Source organism: Cetorhinus maximus, chromosome 5 (assembly GCF_964194155.1).
Source record: "Cetorhinus maximus chromosome 5, sCetMax3.hap1.1, whole genome shotgun sequence".
Taxonomy (NCBI): domain Eukaryota; kingdom Metazoa; phylum Chordata; class Chondrichthyes; order Lamniformes; family Cetorhinidae; genus Cetorhinus; species Cetorhinus maximus.
The window spans coordinates 122,027,906-122,047,087 of record NC_135883.1 but is presented as its reverse complement, the minus strand read 5'-3'; the positions used below and the strand labels follow the sequence as shown (position 1 = coordinate 122,047,087).

The following is a 19,182-nucleotide window of genomic DNA, read 5'->3' as shown; positions in this document are numbered from 1 at the left end:
TTTATATTTTGTTCCAGATTAGTTAGCCTTCTGCAAATAAAAGTACAACATTAGTATCAAATCAATGATTTTTGACAGCCATTTTCATTCCCCAGTTTAAAAAAATGACACTTAAAAGACAGAAGAAAAATAGCTTCCACCGCAACACAATGCGATTAACTTTCCTCCAACATCACCATGGTGCTGAGAATGCCTTTACACTGAGAATAAAACAAGTAAATCCAAGCTCAAATTTATTTTTCTCCTTAATTTGAGTCAGGTTAAAATGAACAAAAATAAAATATTGTTGTTCAGTTTTAAAATAAGTAATCTCACCCATCCTGCAAAAAAGTGTAGAAAACTGATAATTTACAGCTTACATTTACAACTGGGGAAAACTTCTATATACTTCGTAAGTATTAAATAAAGTTTAAACCTAATGGAGTGAGGGGTACAGTAAGAAAAATCGAGACACAGATAGCGAGCGGGATAGACAAAGAGCAGGCAGGTGGGGAGGGGAAAGCAGGAAGCAAGTGAGCAGGGAAGCAGGGAAGCAGGGTGGTATAGAGAGCAAGTGAAAGGGAGGTGGAGATGGAGCAGGCTGAAAGCAGCATAGGCAAAGAGGCAGAGAAGGGCAGGCAGATAGAAAACTGGTGGGGAAAAGGCAGCAAGAGAGTGAGTGAGAAAAAGGCACCATATGAGAGAGAGAGAGAGAGAGAGAGAGAGGGAGGGAGAGAGAGAGAGAAAGAAAGAGTACAAGACAGAGAACATGTTGGAAAAAGGCAAGGAGAGAATGAGGGAGAGAAAGCAAGGGATGGAGAAGTGGGTAGAGAGAAGATAGTTGATAGTTATTTCCCCCTCTAACCTTGTTTGAACTGAATATCATACATGGTCTTGAATTGGTGTACTTAACACTACAGGAGATCGATGTACAATGTAACACAGTTTATGAAACTGATACAACACAATTTCATAAATTATGTGAATATACATTATAGGTTGGCAGGCATAAAATGTACTTTTTAAAATATCCAATATAAAACACATTCAGGAATGGTGAATGCCAATTCTGTTGTTTCTATGGCAACATTCAAGATGTCTTTCCAACAGATTTCTATTGATGTTATCGATCACACAGCTGGAAAGTGTCAGACAGTTGTTGTAAAAATTGTCATCAGTCTTAGTAATAGGTATCTGTTTCTTTGTAGGGTCCTCCTCCTTCCTAGTCTGATAATACTTTGGCAGTCTCCAACAGAGTCTCTCTATAAGAAAGAGAAATTACCGATCTTCGATACAGTTTTCATCCCCCCCACCCCCCCCCCCCCCCCACCCCCCCCAACCCCCCACCCCCCCCAACAGTATGCTTACACATTCCTACTCATTCAACCGCATAGATCTTGCTGCATATGAATATATTCCCTTATTAGAAATCCAGGAGGCAAAAACAAAGTAGAGCATAGAAGACAGCAAAAGGCTTCTAAAACCATGCAAGATCCGTTGTCCTGTACGGATCCTTGGGACATTACTGCATCAAATGTGACAAAACATTTTTAGTACACAGTAGTTTGGAAAAGGAATATGAGACCAGCTTCAGTCTTTGCGTCAAATCAAGGTACTTTTGATCACTATCCTGTTAGAAAGAATATTGGACATGGACAGAACATGGTTCAACCATTTTGTTCCCCATAACAAGTTGGCTTGAGGGTGGAAAAAAGGCAATGTGGTAAAGAAAGAATAAGAACACTGATAATTGATGACATGGCATGTATTTGTTTTATTCATTTATGGAATATGGGCATCGCTGGCAAGGCCAGCATTTATTTCTCATCCCTAATGTACCTTGAAAAGGTAGTGGTAAGTCATTCTCTTGAACCGCTGCAGCCCATGTGGTGTAGGTACACCCACGGTGCTGTTAGGAAGGGAGTTCTAGATATTTACCCAGCGACAGTGAAGCAGTGCTGATATATTTCCAAGTCAGGATGGTGTGTGACTTGGAAGGAAACTTGCAGTTGGTGATGTTCCCAAGCGCCTATCTTCTGCGTGGTAGACTTTGCAGATTTAGAATGTCGAAGTAACCTTAGCAAGATGCTGTAGCATAGCCAGTGTAGTTGTGGTGAAAGGTGCAAATATTTAAGCTGGTGGATGGGGTGCCAATCAAGTGGCTGTTTTGTCCTGAATGATATCGAGCTTCTTGAGTGTTGTTTGAGCTACACACATCCCGACAAGCGGGGATATTTCATCACACTCCTGACCTGTGCGTTGTAGATGGTGGAAAGGCATTTCGAGATCAGGAGGTGAGACACTTGCCACAGAATTCCCAGCTTCTGACCTGCTCTCATAGTCACAGTATTTCTCTGGCTGGTCCAAAAAAGGTTTCTGCTCAAAAGTAACCCCCAGGATGTTGATGGCGGGTGATTCAGCAATGGTAATACTATTAAACATTAAGGGGAGGTGGTTAGATTTTCTCTTGTCAAAGATGGTCATTGCCTGGCACTTGTGTGGAGCAAATATTTGCCACTTATCAGCCCAATCCTGAATATTGTCCAAGTCTTGCAGGATGCAGGCATGGACTGCTTCAGTATCTGAGGAGTTGTGAATGGTACCAAACACTGTGCAACCATCAGTGAACATCCCCACTTCTGACCTTACGATGAATGGAAGGTCATTGATGACGCAGTCAAAGATGGTTGAGCTTAGGACTTTTCTTGAAGAACTCCTGCAGCGATTTCCTGGACTGAGATGATTAACCTCCAACAATCACAGCCATCTTCTTTATGCTTGGTATGACTCCAGCCAGTGGAGCGTTGCCCCCTGATTCCCACTGAGTTCAATTTGACTAGGCCTCCTTGATGCCACACTTGATCAAATGCTGCCTTGATGTCAAGGGCAATCACTCTCATCTCACCTCTGGAATTCAACTCCTGGGTCCATGTTTGGGAAAAGGCTGTAATGAGGTCTGGAGCTGAAAGTTTCGATTCTGCCAGGACGGCAGCATCAGTGAACAGGTTATTGGTGAATAAGTTCCACTTACATAGCACTTTCCAGCACTTTACTGATTGATTGGGAGTAGACTGATGGGGCAGTAATTGGATTTGTCTTGTTTTTGAGGACAGGGCATATCTGGGCAATATTCCTTACTGGGTAGATGCCAGTGTTGTAGTTGTACTGGAACAGCTTGGCTATGGGTTCAGCTGGTTCTGGAGCACAAGTCTTCAGTACTATAGCCAGGATTTTGTCAGGGCCCGCACCTTTTGCTGCATAGTGTCTTCAGCCATTTCTTGATATCACGTGAAGTGAACCGAATTGGCTGAAGGCTGACATCTGTGATGATGGGAGCCTCAGGAAGTGGTTGGGATGAATCATTTGGCACTTCTGGCTGAAGATGGTCGCAAATGCTTCAGCCTCGTCTTTTGCACTGACATGCTGGACTCGCCCATCATGGAAGATAGGGATATTCGTTCAGCCTTCTCCTCCCATTAGTTGTTTAATTGTCGAACACTATTCAACGTTTGGATGTGGCAGGACTGCAGAGCTTTGGTCTGATCAGTTGGTGTGGGATCACTGAACTCCATCTATAACATGCTGCTTTCACTGTTTGGCATGCAGTCCTCCAGCAGGTTGGCACCTCATTTCTTAGTATGCCTGGTGCTATTCCTGGCGTGCCCCTCCAGCACTCTCCTTTGAAACAGGGTTCATCCTCCCACTTGGTGATAACGGTAGAGTGGCAAATATGCCGGGCCATGAGATTGCAGATTGTGTTAAATACAATTCTGCAGCTGCTGATGGCCTACAGTGTCTCATGGATACCCAGCTTTGAGTTATTAGGTCTGTTCTGAATCTATGCCATTTAGCACGGTGGTAGTGCCACACAGCTTGATGGATAATGTCCTCAGTATGAAGACAGGACTTCATCTCTACGGGGGCTGTGCGGTGGTTACTCCCAACCATGCTATCATGGACAGATCCTTCACTGACAGGTATATTGTTGAGTATAAGGTCAAAAAGGTTACTCCCACATGTTGGTTTTATCACAACCTGCCACAGGCCTAGTCTAGCACATATGTTCTTCAGGATTCAGTTAGCAGTGATGCTACTGCTCCACTTTTGGACATAGGCAGAATACATTTTGTGCCCTTGCTACCCTCAGTGCTTCTTGCAAGTAATAATCAACATGGAGTAGCACTAATTTATCAGCTGAGAGAGGGCAGCAGGTAGTAATTTGCAGGTTGCCTTGCCCATGTTTGACCTGAGATTTCATAGGGTCCAGAGTCAATGTTGAGGACTCCTAGGGAAACTCTATCTCGACTGTACACCACTGTACTGCTATCTCTGATGGGTCTGTCCTGCTGGTGGGATGGGACATACCCAGGGATGGTGATGGAGGGGTCTGGGACATTGGCTGAGAGATATGATTTATGATTCAGTGAGTATGATTATGTCCGCTGACTAGTCTATGGGGCAGCCCTCCCCATTTAGGCACAAGCCCTCAGATATCAGTGAGACCTTTGCAGGATCAATTAAGCATGGTGTGCCTTTGTCATTTCTGGTTCCTAGGTCGATGCCAGGTGGTCTGTCTGGTTTTATTCTTACTCAACATTTCTGTAGCGATTTGATACAACTGAGTGGCTTGCTAGGCCATTTCTGAGGGTGGTTAAGAATCAACCTGTGGATCTGGGTACACTTGTAGGCCAGACCAGGTAAGGAGGGCAGATCTCCTTCCCTAAAGGGCATTAGTGAACCAGATGGATTTTTATGACAACCTGGCAAGTTCCATGGCCATCATTTCTGAGACTAGCTTCTTGTTCCAGATTTATTTGATTAACTGAATTTAAATCCTACCAGGTACCATGATGGAATTTGAACTCATGTCTGTGGACCCTCGGGATTATTAGTCCAGTAACATTATCGCTATGTTACAGTTCCCATAATGCAATCTTCAACTCCAGTATAGCTTCGGATAAACGGTGAGTAAAACTATTTCTTTAATTTTTCATTGAGATCATGGAAGCTTGAGGGGGAGAATATCACAAAAAAATGTATCTAAAATATCCAAGTCTTAAATAAGATGGAATGAATACCTACCTCCAGTATTACAAATTCAGGTCTTTCAGAGTGATTCAGTAGTATCAGACACTCCCATAAGCAGATTCCACCTCATTTACACATCAGGCTCACACTACATCTCAACATCTACTTATGTAATAGCACAATCCAGAGGAAAGAACAATGCACCTCTCTTGACAAACAAACCAGATAAGCATGGGCTTTGTCCATGCTCCCAGCTGTATTGCTTCAATCTTCCAGTAGGTGCACTATTCACACTTTAGAGATCAGATAAACAAAATATTAAACTGCTTTATTTCCCAGATAGCAAGTGAACATACATGACTGTTTTAACTGGACTCAATTAATTCAAATGCGTACAAGTTGATTTTGCAAAATAATGAACACACTATCCTTCTCCACATCAGTAGGTTACCTTGCTGATTAATAAGAAAACAGCTTCTGACTACCATCCCACATCTCAACCTCAAGTCTGGAAAACAATTGTCTGCACCAGCTTCTTACTGTTGAAATACCTGTCTGTCATTGTATACAGCTGTTTATATTCTTTTCATTTTATTCCCATGTTCAGAACCAGAGAAAGAAAGATTTGCATTTATATAGCACCTTTCATGGTCACCAGAAGTCCCAAACCACCTTACAGCCACTGAAGTACTTCTGAAGTGTAGTTACTGTTGTAATGTAGGAAATTGGGAGGCACTGCCCACAATTTTCCAATCTTCCTTAGACTCAGGGATGGTGCCAGACGACTGGAAAATTGTAAATGTTACATTCTTGTTCAAAAAAGGGTGTAAAGATAAGCCCAGCAACTACAGGCCAGTCAGTTTAATCTCGGTGGTGGGGAAGCTTCTAGAAACAATAATTCAGTGCCAAAATTAATAGTCACTTGGGCAAATGTGGGTTAACTAAGGCAAGACAGCACGGATTTGTTAAGAGCAAATCTTGTTTAGCTAAATGGCTGGAATATTTTGGATGAGGTAACAGAGAGGGTTGATGAGGATAAAACAATTGATGTGGTTTACATGGACTTCCAAAAGGAATTTAATACAGTGCCACACAACAGGCTTGTGGACAAAGTTAAAGCTCACAGAATAAAAGGGACAGTAGCAACATGGATACGAAATTGGCTCAGTGACAGAAAATAGACAGGATGGTTAATGAGTGTTTGTCAGGCTGAAGGAAAGTTTATAGTGGAGATCCCCAGGAGTCGAAGTCAGGGCCCCTGCTCTTCCTAATATGTATTAATAACCAGGAATGGGTGGACAAGTGGCAGATAAAATTTAATGCAGAGAGGTGTGAAATGATTCATTTTGGTTGCAAGAACACGGGGAGACAATATAAAATAAAGGGTACAATACTAAAGGGAGTGCAGAAGCAGAGGGACCTGGGTGTATATGTGCGTAAATCATTGAAGGTGACAGGACAAGTTGGGGGGGGGGGGGGGGGAGATTAATAAAGCATACAGTAATAAAGCATAAAGTAATACATTCAAGTGACTGACTGCATTGTTTTCCCAGTCAGAAAATTATCTGCAACACGACATAGGGGCCATCTAGTGGTAACAAGTGAATTTAATCAAATTTGCTGAGCAGAGAAACCAATGTTAACTAATCTCATCATGATACAGCTACAAAATAGTTACCCAAACTTCTATTAACCTGCTTAAAGAGATAGTGCCAATACAAAAAGGAAACACAACCATTATAATTGCCAATAAGTGACAAATTCTGATTCTGCTTTATTAAATATAACTTTTATATCATGTTCTTCCCCTTCTTCACCACGTTCCCCCCTGCCAGCACTCTGCATCTCCTTATCCAATATAAGGCAGGAAACCCATTGCATTTCAATATTAGTTACATATATACTTCGCCCATCGTGTCTGCACCAGCCCTCTGAATGAACAATTCATCAGTAGCCATTCTCCTGCCTTCCCCTCAGAACCCTGCACATTTTCAAATAACAGTCGAATTCCCTTTTGAATGCTTCGATTGAACCTGCCATACTTGATCTATTACTTATACCCACAATGAAATGGTAGTACTTTGCACAGAAAGTACACACTATCCTTCAAGAAAAAATATTACAAACTATCTCAGGTAACAGGAAGCAAATAGCTGGTCATAAGTTTCATGGAAAATAAGCACATGAAAGAATTAGGCAGTGGCACTTCCCACTATTATTACAAGTGAGGAAGGAAGTTGAATCCACAATTTAAAATATTGCAAGACAACTGGAGAAGACACTAAAAGTAAGTCAAGTATAGCATAGCAGAGAGAAAAAAAAAATAACCATGAGGCAAACTAAGGTTTCTTTCACATAACTCCAATAAGCTGATTACAAAGCAGCATTAACAAAAACTTAATTGGAATGAGGAACACAGGAACAACAGCAGGTTCTACAGTTTCTCAAGCCAGTTGCACCACTCAATTAGATCATGGCTGATTTTACATCAACTCAATTTACCTATCTTTGTTCCACATACCTTGATACTCTTACCTAATAAATATATACCTGTCTCAGTCTTGAAAATTTCAATTGGTCCATCCACAAATTTTTAGGGGAGCGAATTCTAGGTTTCTACAATTCTGCATATGAAAAACTGCTTTCTCTCGAATGGCTTTGCTCTAGTTCTGCTCTTGGTCTGGATTCCCCCACCAGGGGAAACAGTTTGCTTGCATCAACCCTGTTGAATCCCTTGATCATTTTAACCACCTTGATTAGATCACCGTCAAACTTGTAAATTTAAAAATACAAACTATCCTCCTAATTCAGTCCTTTAACTCCTGGTAATATTTTAGTGAATCTGCACTGTACTTCTTCCAAGGACAATATATTTTTCTTGGCATTCATGACTAAAACTGAATGCAGTACTCCAGATGGGGTCTGAACAGCACGCTACACAACTGAAGTACCACTTCCTCACTTTTGAATTCCAACCCGCTTGAAATGAAGGCCAATGCTCCATTAGTCTTCGATTACTTTTTGTACCAGCCTTTCGTCCCTTTGTTTGTCCACATTTCTTAGTTTCTCACCATTAAAAAAAAATTACTGTCTTTCAGATCCAGTATGGATTTTTCCCTCCAGCTGCAACAACAGAGAAGAGTAAAAGGCAATATCGCAATAAGATTTCTTAAAAATGAAACAGTGCACCCAGATTTCGTTTCCTTGGTACATATCCATTAATTGGCCTCACTCGTCCACATATTTGCCCATAGTTTTGCTCACTCACTCTGTCTTTCTCTGGCCCTTTTCAGTTTCCTCCTCCTATTCTTACAACTAATCATAGTGTCATTTATAAACTTGGTTAAAGAATTCACTATTCTTTCATCCAAACTTTTCTAGATAATAAATAAATATTGTATATATTTAGAATTGGAGGTAATGTTGAGATGTGAGTCACTAATTACGGCACTGGAGATAAAGGGTTCAGTCTCTAATTGGCAAACTGAGAAAAATGGTCTTTCATAATTCCACATTTCTTTCTACTGATTTAGTTTTAAATTTCCTTATACCATCGATATGTTGTCTTCTTCCTCCACTGTGAAAATGGTTATAAAGTACTTGCTATTGCTACTCTCCCTCCTTTCCTAATTTCCCTGTCATTTTTGAAGATCCTACAGCCTGGAATATTTAGCTCCCAACTATACTCAGGTTGCAGCCAGATCTCTACAATGGCAACTGCATCATACCTTTTCAGCTGAATTTGTGCTTCCAACTGACTTATAGTCTGTGTAATCATGTACCAAACGTTTATCTGGGTTAATGTCCCACAGGTCTTTATCTGACGTTTTGACTTACGGTATTTGGAAGGAAAAATCCATACTATAAGAACAGAGAACAATGCCCAGGCAATGCCGCAGTAAAATTTAAGAAAAAAATTATATGGTGCACCCCGACTTTCTTTACTCAGTACATACCTATTAATTCCATGGGGTGCTGCATTATGAAATGCTCACACAAACGAATGAACATGTTTGTTACTTCTTCAGTGGGGCACTCAGCATGTCTAAACAAAACAAAATTAAAATCTAGTCACATACACATAATACTGCACTAGTCACATTGACAACTGCTCAAACCCAAGACAGCTTTTAGTTTTAATAGGATAAATGCTAACCAAATTCATGGGTTTCCTGAATCAGTAGAAGTTTCAGCTGATCAGATCTCAGTTACACATTTATAATAAGGAACATTGTACATGCATTCAAATGCTTCCTCAATCTATCAGTGCTTCGGTATTTAGCTCGCACTTCATTGGAACAATAAACTTTTATGCTTTCCAAAATGCAAATTTAAAGACAAAACGAGGCAAGATTAAAAACAAAATCTGCATTGGCAAAGAAAGATTAGAAAGTACATATACATATGAACCCTAAAAACAAGCTTTTTGTGTACAGTAGTTTTGGTCCACACCATTTGTGCTGGAACAGAGAAAGTCTGACATCTAGTGACAATCAGAATGCATTACACAATAAGCAGCTGATGACTTTCACAACAAGCAGCTGATGACTTTAACAACGTGCATTTATATCACACCTTTAATGTAGTAAAAAGTGACAGGAGCGTTATCGAACAAAATTTGACACCCAGCTGCATCAGGAGATGTTGGGGCAAATGGCCAAAAGCTTGTTCAAATTGGTAGTTTCTTTAAGGATTGAGGAGCTTATTGTTAAGAGGAGAGAGAGAATGTTTTTGTGGGGGGAGGGGATGGAATTCCAAAGCTTTAGTCCTTGACTGCTGAAGGCACCACCACCAATGACGAAACAATTAAAATCACAATATGTGAAAGAGAACAGAATTGGAGGAGCGCAGATATCTCCAAGGGTTGCAGGAGGTTACAGAGCTGGCGAGGACGAGGCCGTGGAGGAATTTGAAAACAAGGATGAGTATTTTAAAATCAAGGCTTTGCTCAACTGGGACCCAACCTAGATCAGCGAGCACAGGGGTGATAGGAGAATAAGACTTGATGCAAGCTAGGACATGGGTAGCAAAAATCTATAGCGACCAACAGATTCATTAACTAATTCTGCCCACTCCAATATCCATTTGGAATACAACACAAGGAATCAAATCCATGTCACCTCAGACCAATCCCTGCTGATAAGGAAACATTGGTCCCCTGATCGTTGGAGACGAAATGTATGTTGGGAGTTGAACATTCAGACCCCGCAGAATTCCTGATGCACAGACATGTGTGCAAATTGGTCGGTGTCACGAAACTATAATACATTTCATAATATTATTGTAGCCTTATTGGTGTGTATTTTTCATAATATTATTGTAGGCTTATGGGTGGGTGTGGATGGTTCTGTCTGTGTGACTGATTTAATTGAATTAGAGTCAGATAGACTGCAAGGTTGAAATTATCAAAAGAGTTAAGTGTAAGGCAGACTTTTGAAATGGAGATGGACACGCGAGGATGAGGGTTCTACAGATAAAGTGCGAATGAAATTTGCATTTTTAGATTAGTGAAGTGGTTGTCTTTTCAAAGGGATGGTAGGATGTTTACAACTAACAAGATAAATAGGGCAAGGTTACTATGTTTATTTTTCCCAAAAGGAAAGAGACCATATTGACAACATGAAAGATTTTTATATAAGTAAATTTCCAAAGACATATAGAACAATGGGAATTTACACATTAAAGAGGGAGAAAACATACATAAGGAAGGATGGAAGGTGGTCATGTAATACCTTGAAAGGTACACCATGTAAAGCAGCCTTGGGGGAAAAGCCTCTTGCCACTTTTGAAGTGCTGATCCAGTACTTAAAGTTACGTTAAAAGTTATTAAAGTTACTTTGGTGGGGCCACACCTGGAATGTTGTGTGCAGTTTTGGTCTCCTTATCTGAGGCAGGATGTTCTTGCTATGGAGGGGGTGCGGCGAAGGTTTACCGGACTGATTCCTGGGATGGTAGGACTGACATACGAGGAGAGATTGAGTCGGTTAGGATTATATTCACTGGAGTTCAGAAGAATGAGGGGGGATCTCATGGAAACCTATAAAATTCTGAAAGGACTAGACAGGGTAGATGCAGGAAGGATGTCCCGATGGTGGGGGAGTCCAGAACCAGGGGTCACAGTCTGAGGATACGGGGTAGACCATTTAGGGCTGAGATGAGGAGAAATTTCTTCACCAAGAGAGTGCTGAGCCTGTGGAATTCGTTACCACAGAAAGTAGTTGAGGCCAAAACATTGTATGTTTTCAAGTAGGAGTTAGATATAGCTCTTGGGGTAAAAGGGATCAAAGGATATGGGGAGAAAGCAGGAGCAGGCTATTGAGTTGGATGATCAGCCATGATCATTATGTATGGCAGAGCAGGCTCGAAGGGCCAAACTCGCGCTCCTATTTTCTATGTTTCTATTAAGCTTTTGGAATTCCACTGTCGAGTGGGCGCTATGATAACCTTACTGGATTACTTATTTAAATTTAAAGTCTATTTTGGACTGTTGCCTTAAAGGGGGTGTGTAATTGGGAGTCAGGTTAGTTAGGAATTTTGGGATTTGTAATAATATCAAGTAACTGTAATCTTGCATGCGTGTGAATTCTTTTCTTTTGTTAATAAATGTTTTAATTTAATTTTTTAAATCTCTAAATTCTGTACATAAGCCTTCTCATAATAAATACAAATTGCAAACCTGTTGTGATAGCATGGCCAAGTTTCTCTTATGGATTTGGTCTGCCTGGCACATCTCACCTGCCATATCATAACATCGGGAAGTTTAAATTTTCAGTGGGCTGATCCCCTGTTGCCTGGGACTCTACATGACTGCCCCCAACCAGACCAGACTAGCTCCCCTGCAACCAACAAGGCACCACCACAACCCCCCACCCCCCCCAACAAAAAGGCACCACCACCATCCCCCCCTCCCCTCCAGCCAGGCCCGACTACCCCTCCTGACCAGAACCCCCACCACCACGCCCCCACCCCGCAATGAGGCCAGACTACCTATTCACCCACTGAACCCACCTCACTCACCAACCCATTCACTAACCCATACAACTGTCATCAACCGGGATCATGCCCTCTCCCTCTCCTTCCCCCGACTCTCCTACACTCGCTGGACTTAACCCTGGAGAGGCTGCGCCATTCTATTTCTGCTTCAGCCAGGGTTGAAAGATAGGGCTGAAAAAGATAGCAACATTAGGTGGGATAAAACTTTGTGGGCCTCAAGGTATAGGTAACTGTCACTATCTCCCTTAACAGCTCCCATTCTTGCAGAGAAGGGGAATATGAGCTGACTAGACTGAAATCAGGGTAACTACTGTAATTGCTTTTGCCTTACTTGCTGAAGACCACACAATCTCACTTTGATAAAATCTTCAATGGTTTTCAGTGCAAGTTCTGCTAAATCATAAAATAATATAGAAATAAGGTAACAAATAGTCTAATATAGGAATGATAGTCTCCTCACTCAGGTTTTCATCCAATCTTTCAAAAAAAATATTTCAAATGTAACAGCTGGTCCTCAGACTAGAGCCATTTTTGAGGCCTGTCACTGAAATCAGACATCTCTGTCTAACAGCCACCCCCAATTCATTGTTTCTGGGGATGTACTCAAAATCAATTTAGCATTCAGTAAACCAGCTGAAACGTGACAGACTTTGAGCAATTCCACCGAATGTAATTAGAAATTATGTGAAGCAGCCAGCAATTGTGAGGTCAGCCACTTAAGATAAATGCTTCACTCCCTAATTTAAATACCAGGTACAAGAAAAATAGTTGTTTTGTTTAAATACTCATCATAGAATGGTTAGAGCACAGGAGGCCATTGGGCCTGTATGAGCCGGCAAGAGCAGTCTTTGCAAAAGCAACTCAGCTAATCACAAACCCCTGCCCTGTCCCCACAGCCTTGCATTTTTTTCTCTTCAGGTTTCCTTTTGGACAGCACGATCGAATCTGCTTCCAGCACACTCTCAGGCAGTGCATTCCGAAACCTAACCACTCCCTAACATTTTTCCTCATGTTGCCATTATTTATTTTACCAATCACCTTAAATTGGTGTCCTCTGGTTTTTGATCCTTCCATCAATGGAATCAATTTCTCCATTTCTACTCTGTCCAGACCACACATGATTTTGAACACCTCTACCAAATCTCCTCTTAATGTCCTCTTCTCCAAGGAGAACAGCCCCAGCTTCTATCCATGTAACTGGAGTTCCTCATCCCTGGAACCATTCTCATGAACCTCACCTGCACCCTTTCTAATCAAGTCTGGTGCTCAGAACTGGACACAATGCTTCAATTGAGGCCAAACCAGTGTGTTTTACAGGTTTATCATAAATGCTTTGCTTTTGTGCTCTATTCATAAAGCCCCAGATCCAGTATGCTCTATTAACTGCGTTCTCAAACTGCTCTGCCACCTTCAATGATTTGTGCATACATACCCACGGATGTCTTTGTCCTTGATGTGTAGTACTTATTTAGTACCTCAGTCATGCCCTCTGTCTCTAACCATAGATCCACTTTTTGGTCCCTAATCACCCCCACTCTCTTCTTGCTCCCCTTGTATTAATTATATGCCTGTTGATCAATCTTTGGCCCCTCCTATTTCTCATCTACATGCTGCCCCTCAGCAACATCGACTGAAGACACAGCATTGGTTTTCACACGTAATCTGATGACACTCAGCTCAACCTCATCAACACCTCCCCTATTGCTAAATTACCAGACTGCTTATCCAACATCAAGTGCAGGATAAGCAGACATTTCCTCCAATTAAATATTGGGAAGACTGAAGCTATTGTTTTTGGTCCCTGCTCCAAACTCCGTTCCCCAACTACCAACTCAATCCTTCTCCCTGGCAACAGTCTGTAACTAAGCCAGCCTGTTCACAACCTAGGTGTCATATTTGATTCTGAGTTGAGCTTCTAACCTCACATTCGTGTCATTAAGACCGCCTATTTCCACTTCCATAACATTACTCAGCTTCACCTGTCTCAGTTCATCCGCTGCCAAAATCCTCTTCCATGCCTTTGTTACCTCTAGACTTGGCTAATCCAGTGCACTCCTGGCTGGTCTCCCACATTCTACCTTCTGTACTTGAGGTCATCAAAAACTCTGCTACCCCTGTCTTAACTCTCAGCAAGCTCCATTCCCCCTGTGCTCATTGATCTACATTGGTTCCTGGTAAAGCACCATCTTGATTTTAAAATTATCATCCAAATTTCTCCATGCCATTGCCCCTCCCTATCTCTAATCTTCTCCAGCCCCATAATTCTCCAAGTTATCTGCGCTCCTCCAATTCTGTTCCCTGATTCCTCCGATTTTAATTGTCCAATCACTGGTAACCGTGCCATCAGTTGACCGGGCCCTAAGCTCTGGAATACCCTCCATACATCTCCGCCTCTCTACCTCACTTTCCTCCTTAAGACACTGCTTAAAATCTACCTTTTTGACCAAGCTTTTAGTCAGCTGACCTAATTCACCTTAGGTGGCTCGAAGTCATACTTTGTCTTATAAAGCTCTTGTGAAGCGACTTGAGACATTTTATTATACTAAAGGCACTATATAAGTTGTCATTGTAGAAGACTTTTGGGTTCCCTTATGCTAGCTTCTTAATCTCTCTTCATACTTTCTCTTTGCCTCTTGTTTCCTTTCTACATTCCTCTTGAACTTTGTACTCAGTCTGGTTCTCACTTGTATTATCTACCTGACATCGGTTAAAGGCATCCTTTTTCTGCTTCATCTACCTCTATCTTTCTTATCATCCACTGAGCGCTGTCTTTGTCTGCCTTACTTTTCCCCCGGTGGGAAACGTACCTTTACCGTACACAAACCATCTCTTCTTTAAAGGCAATCCACTGCTCTGTTGGTTTTGCCTGCCAATCTTTAAGTCCAATTTACCTGGGACAGATCCATTTCCACCCCATTGAAATTGGTCCAGAGCAGCACAGCAGCATAGTGGTTAGCGCTGCTGCCTCACAGCTCCAGAGACCCAGGTTTGATCCTGACCTCGGGTATCTGTGGAGTTTGTACGTTCCCCCAATGTCTGCGTGGGTTTCTGCCGAGTGCTCCAGTTTCCTCCCACCATCCAAAGACGTAAGTTAGGTGGATTGGCTATGATAAATTGTCCCCCAGTGTGTGTGCATGCATGTCCTGTGATAGGCATCCTGTCCTGGGGGGTACCCTTCCTAGCACCCATTGCCTGTCGGGATAGGCTCCGACCCCCACGACCCTGAATTGGATGAAGCAGTTCTGGAAAAAGAGTGAGTGAGTGAAATTGGTCCTCTAAATTAATTATTTTTAATCTGAATTGCTCCTTGTTCTTTTTCATAGCTATGATCACCATCCCCTAAAGTTCCCCAACAGACACATACCTCTGTCCTCAGAACCAGATCCAGTAATGCCATTTCCTCATTGGGTCGGAAACATATCAATCAATATAATGTTCATGAACTCACTTCAGAAATTCTTCTCCCTCTCTGCCCTTTGCACTATTATAATCTTAGTCTATATGTTGTATACACCACTTGCTGTGCGTGGTGGTGGTAGAATTAGTTGAAACACAATTATTGAAAAAACAAACACCAACAGCCTATAAATCCTGGCTGGTATCGCTCCCCCTGATATAAGAAGAACGGTAGCCAGCAAGAAAGAGCGACTCCATCAAACATCAGATGAGAGGCACCCTCTACATGGTCATACACCTACACCCAGCCGCCTAAAGTCAAGGAAGAGCTTCATGAACAGTGTTGTTCCATTACGATCAACCCCATCACCTTGTGGAAAGACCGGCTTGCCAGTCTCGAACAACCCCCAGCAATGGAAATTCTACCAGGTGAAAGCCTTCCCCCAGGAGCTAATTGCAACCTGGAAGTGCCTTAACAGACTTAGGACTGGTGTAGGTCGTTCAAAGGTGCCACTAGGCAAATGGGGATATACAACTAGCCCGACAACTTGTGAATGTGGAACTGAGCCACAGACTATGCAACATCTCCTGCAATGCCTATCGCTAGAGGAACCCTGCACTGTTGCAGATCTTGCCGAATTCAACAACAAGGCGCAAAAATGTGTCCAGTTCTGGCTGGGCCATGTATAGACTGTCCGTGGACACAATAAGAAGAAAAGTCTACTGGAGTAAAACCTTCATAGCCTAGCCTCCTCCATCCAGTTCCCGAATCTCCCTTGTTATCCACTTCCCTCCTCATTTCATTTCCAGTTCCGTCCTTCTTATTTAATCACCTCACCCACAACCAGAAACAATAGAAAATGTTTCTATTTGAAGCACATTCTAATTCAACATAACAGCATGAGTACCATCTAATCTTCAAATGGGCTGCCAGCTCCCAAACATTTGACATCGCTGCCAAAGATCCCCATTCAAATCCTCAGTCTGCCTTCTATTCTACCTAGAAACTGCCTGAATCAAAATCACAAAGGACATCCTCTTCAGCTTTCTCTCTCTTTGCCATCACTCCACACCTCTCCCTACTACTTAAGTCAGGGTGAATCAGACCATGAATGACCACACCATCTTGTCTGAGCCAAAGGTAAGCTTCAACTCAGGCATGAACTTTTCAGCTGTCTGCATTCTGTCCTGCACATCCTCCTACAGTGGCTCTGTCTCCCATTGCATTAGAACCCACATCCTTGAATCCCCTGGCAATTCTGCATTCGACCACTTTTCAACAAGTTCATTCAGCTGCATGACCTTTGTTGCAACCTACTAAAGTCACAACTTACATTTATTTGGCAACTTTGACATAGTAAAACATTCCAAGATGTTTCACAGGGCGTTATCAAACAAAATATGACATCAAGCCATGTAAGGAGCCATTAGGGCAGATGACCAAGCTTGCTCAAAAGGTAGATTTTAAGGAGTATCTTATAGGCGACCAGAGAGGTGAAGAGGTTAAGGGAGGGAATTCCTGGGTTTAGGTCTTGGCACTGCAGGACAGCCACTTATGATGGAGCCATTAAAATCGGGGTTGCTCTAGAGGCCAGAATTGGAGCAGAATAGATATTGTGAAGTGTGGTGGGCTGGAGGAGATTACAAAGTTGGGTAAGGATGAGGCCATGGAAGGATTTGAACATAAAAGGATGATAATTTTAAAATGGACCCATTCCTTTGAGGAGAGGGATGATAATGGCATATTTGAAGGCAGCTCAGGTACCAGGGGAAAGAACTGTTAAGAATATAAGCAAGCCTGGGAACCAGGAAAAAAAACAGAAAGACACACGTTCTTTTGGGTTCATCTGAGCAGTAGTTTAGTGGGAATATGGTCAAGGGCACAAGAGGTGGATCTCATGGTCAAGGTGAACTTGTAAAGGGCATGAAGGGAGATAGAGAAACTAGAGAAAGATGCAAGAGAAATTAGAGAAAGATGCAAGTTAAGGGCAAGGGCAGGGGGGAATGCCTTGGAGAAAGTTTAGCCCAGTGGGATGGGGAAGGGAAGGAAGCAAGCAAGCAACAGAGGCAGCTGATTAGATGGTCTCAATCTTAGCAGCAAAGTCGTCGATGAGGTCCTCGCACTTGTTGTTGTAGGTGATGACGGTGAACGATGGTTTGTAGTAAGGAAAAGAAGCTGTTGGGGGCGATGGGAGTTATCCTTGTATTTCAGGATGATCCTAGGATACTGAACAGTTTTGGCAGACAAGAACATTTATATTTTATATAGTGAATTGCTTAATATGGTGTATAGATAAACCAGTTGTGGGGCATGGAGAATGGAGCTGTACCGGGAAACGACCAAAGTGAGAGAGAGTAATTGTTTTAATGGTGTCTAAGGCATCAAATGTGGAGGTGAGGATGTGGCTGAGCAGATCAGTAGTTGCAGAAATGGTGTGCTTAATACCTATCTTTTCAACTAAGCTTTCAGCCAGCCCACCCAATTCTAGAAACATAGAAACTAGGAGCAAGAGTAGGCCAGACAGCCCTTCGAGCCTCCGCCATTCAATATGATCATGGCTGATTCTCTATTCAATGCCATATTCCTGCTTTCTCTCCATACCCTTTGATGCCCCTAATATCCAAAAATTTATCAATTTCTTTCTTACATATACTCAGTGACCCGGCCTCCACAGCCTTCTGTGGTAGAGAATTCCACAGGTTGACCACCCTCTGAGTGAAGAAATGTTTCCTCATCTCAGTCCTAAGTGGCCTGCCCAGTATCCTGAGACTGGTTCTAGACTCCCCAACCAGGGGAAACATCCTCCCTGCATCCAGTCTGTCTAGCCCTGTTAGAATTTTATACATTTCAATCAGATTCCCTCTCATTCTTCTAAACTCTAGTGAACACAGGCCCAGTCAAACCAATCTCTCCTCATACGACAGTCCTGCCATCCTCTGTATCAGCCTAGTGAACCTTCACTGCACTCCTATGGCAAGTATATCATTTCTTAGGTATGGAGACCAAAACTGCTACAATGACTTGTCCCAACACTCCCCACCTTCAGTCCATGGGTATTTTTCCATGTTAAAAAGTGTGAGAAAAATACAAGTAGCATATAGCATACAATATAGTGCAAAACCACTTTTAGCTTATGAAAATATGGCCTAAGGCACCAAAAGTATTCTTCTTGGCTAATGGTGCAGGACCACTGTGCATAAGCAACTGGTGGTAGACTTTTAAATCACCAAGCCAGAAAATTAGAAATAGTTATTTTCTTGTAACTGTCCAGATACTAGTCAACTATTTTCTTTTCATTGATTTCTTTAGATTCACTTCTATTCTCGGTTCATTAAAAATGTGATTACTTTCGAATTATTTGACTTGATTTCCCCATTTTCTATTACTCAAAATGTCATATTGGTGCATTTCAACTTTTGACATTTAGTACAGGTTCCAGAGACTATGTAACAGAAATGAAAAAAAAACAACACTGCAGACAATACTGATTATGTATCTACATTCCTGCAGCACCACCCATCAACAGGAGTAAGTACTGCAGCACCACTGAGGTTTTACCTCAGCCTGTAACTTTTTGGAATGATCTGTCAATTAAACCATTGGCAACTACTTGGAGAAACTTAGTTAAGCAGTCAAACCCCTGGTGTATTTATCATGTGAATCATTTGCAGTTGTCTTAATTTATTTGCAAAAACTAAAGATGGACAAAAATGGCAGATAATTCTAATTAACAGAAGCAAAGAGTGAAGGCCAGGTGTTCTTCCTCTGAGAGGATTGATAAAGAA

At 42.0% G+C, this 19,182-nt stretch overlaps 1 protein-coding gene across 4 annotated transcripts in view; it reads right to left on the bottom strand.

Moving 5' to 3' along the window:
• The window catches only part of rngtt (RNA guanylyltransferase and 5'-phosphatase), a 428,584-nt gene that overhangs the window by 361,330 nt on the left and 48,072 nt on the right, over positions 1–19,182 (bottom strand). For all 4 annotated transcript variants that reach the window (XM_078542420.1, XM_078542421.1, XM_078542423.1 and 1 more), the window contains exon 4: positions 8,964–9,052. In XM_078542420.1, the coding sequence (XP_078398546.1) occupies positions 8,964–9,052 (89 nt within the window). The remainder of the gene's footprint in view (positions 1–8,963; positions 9,053–19,182) is intronic.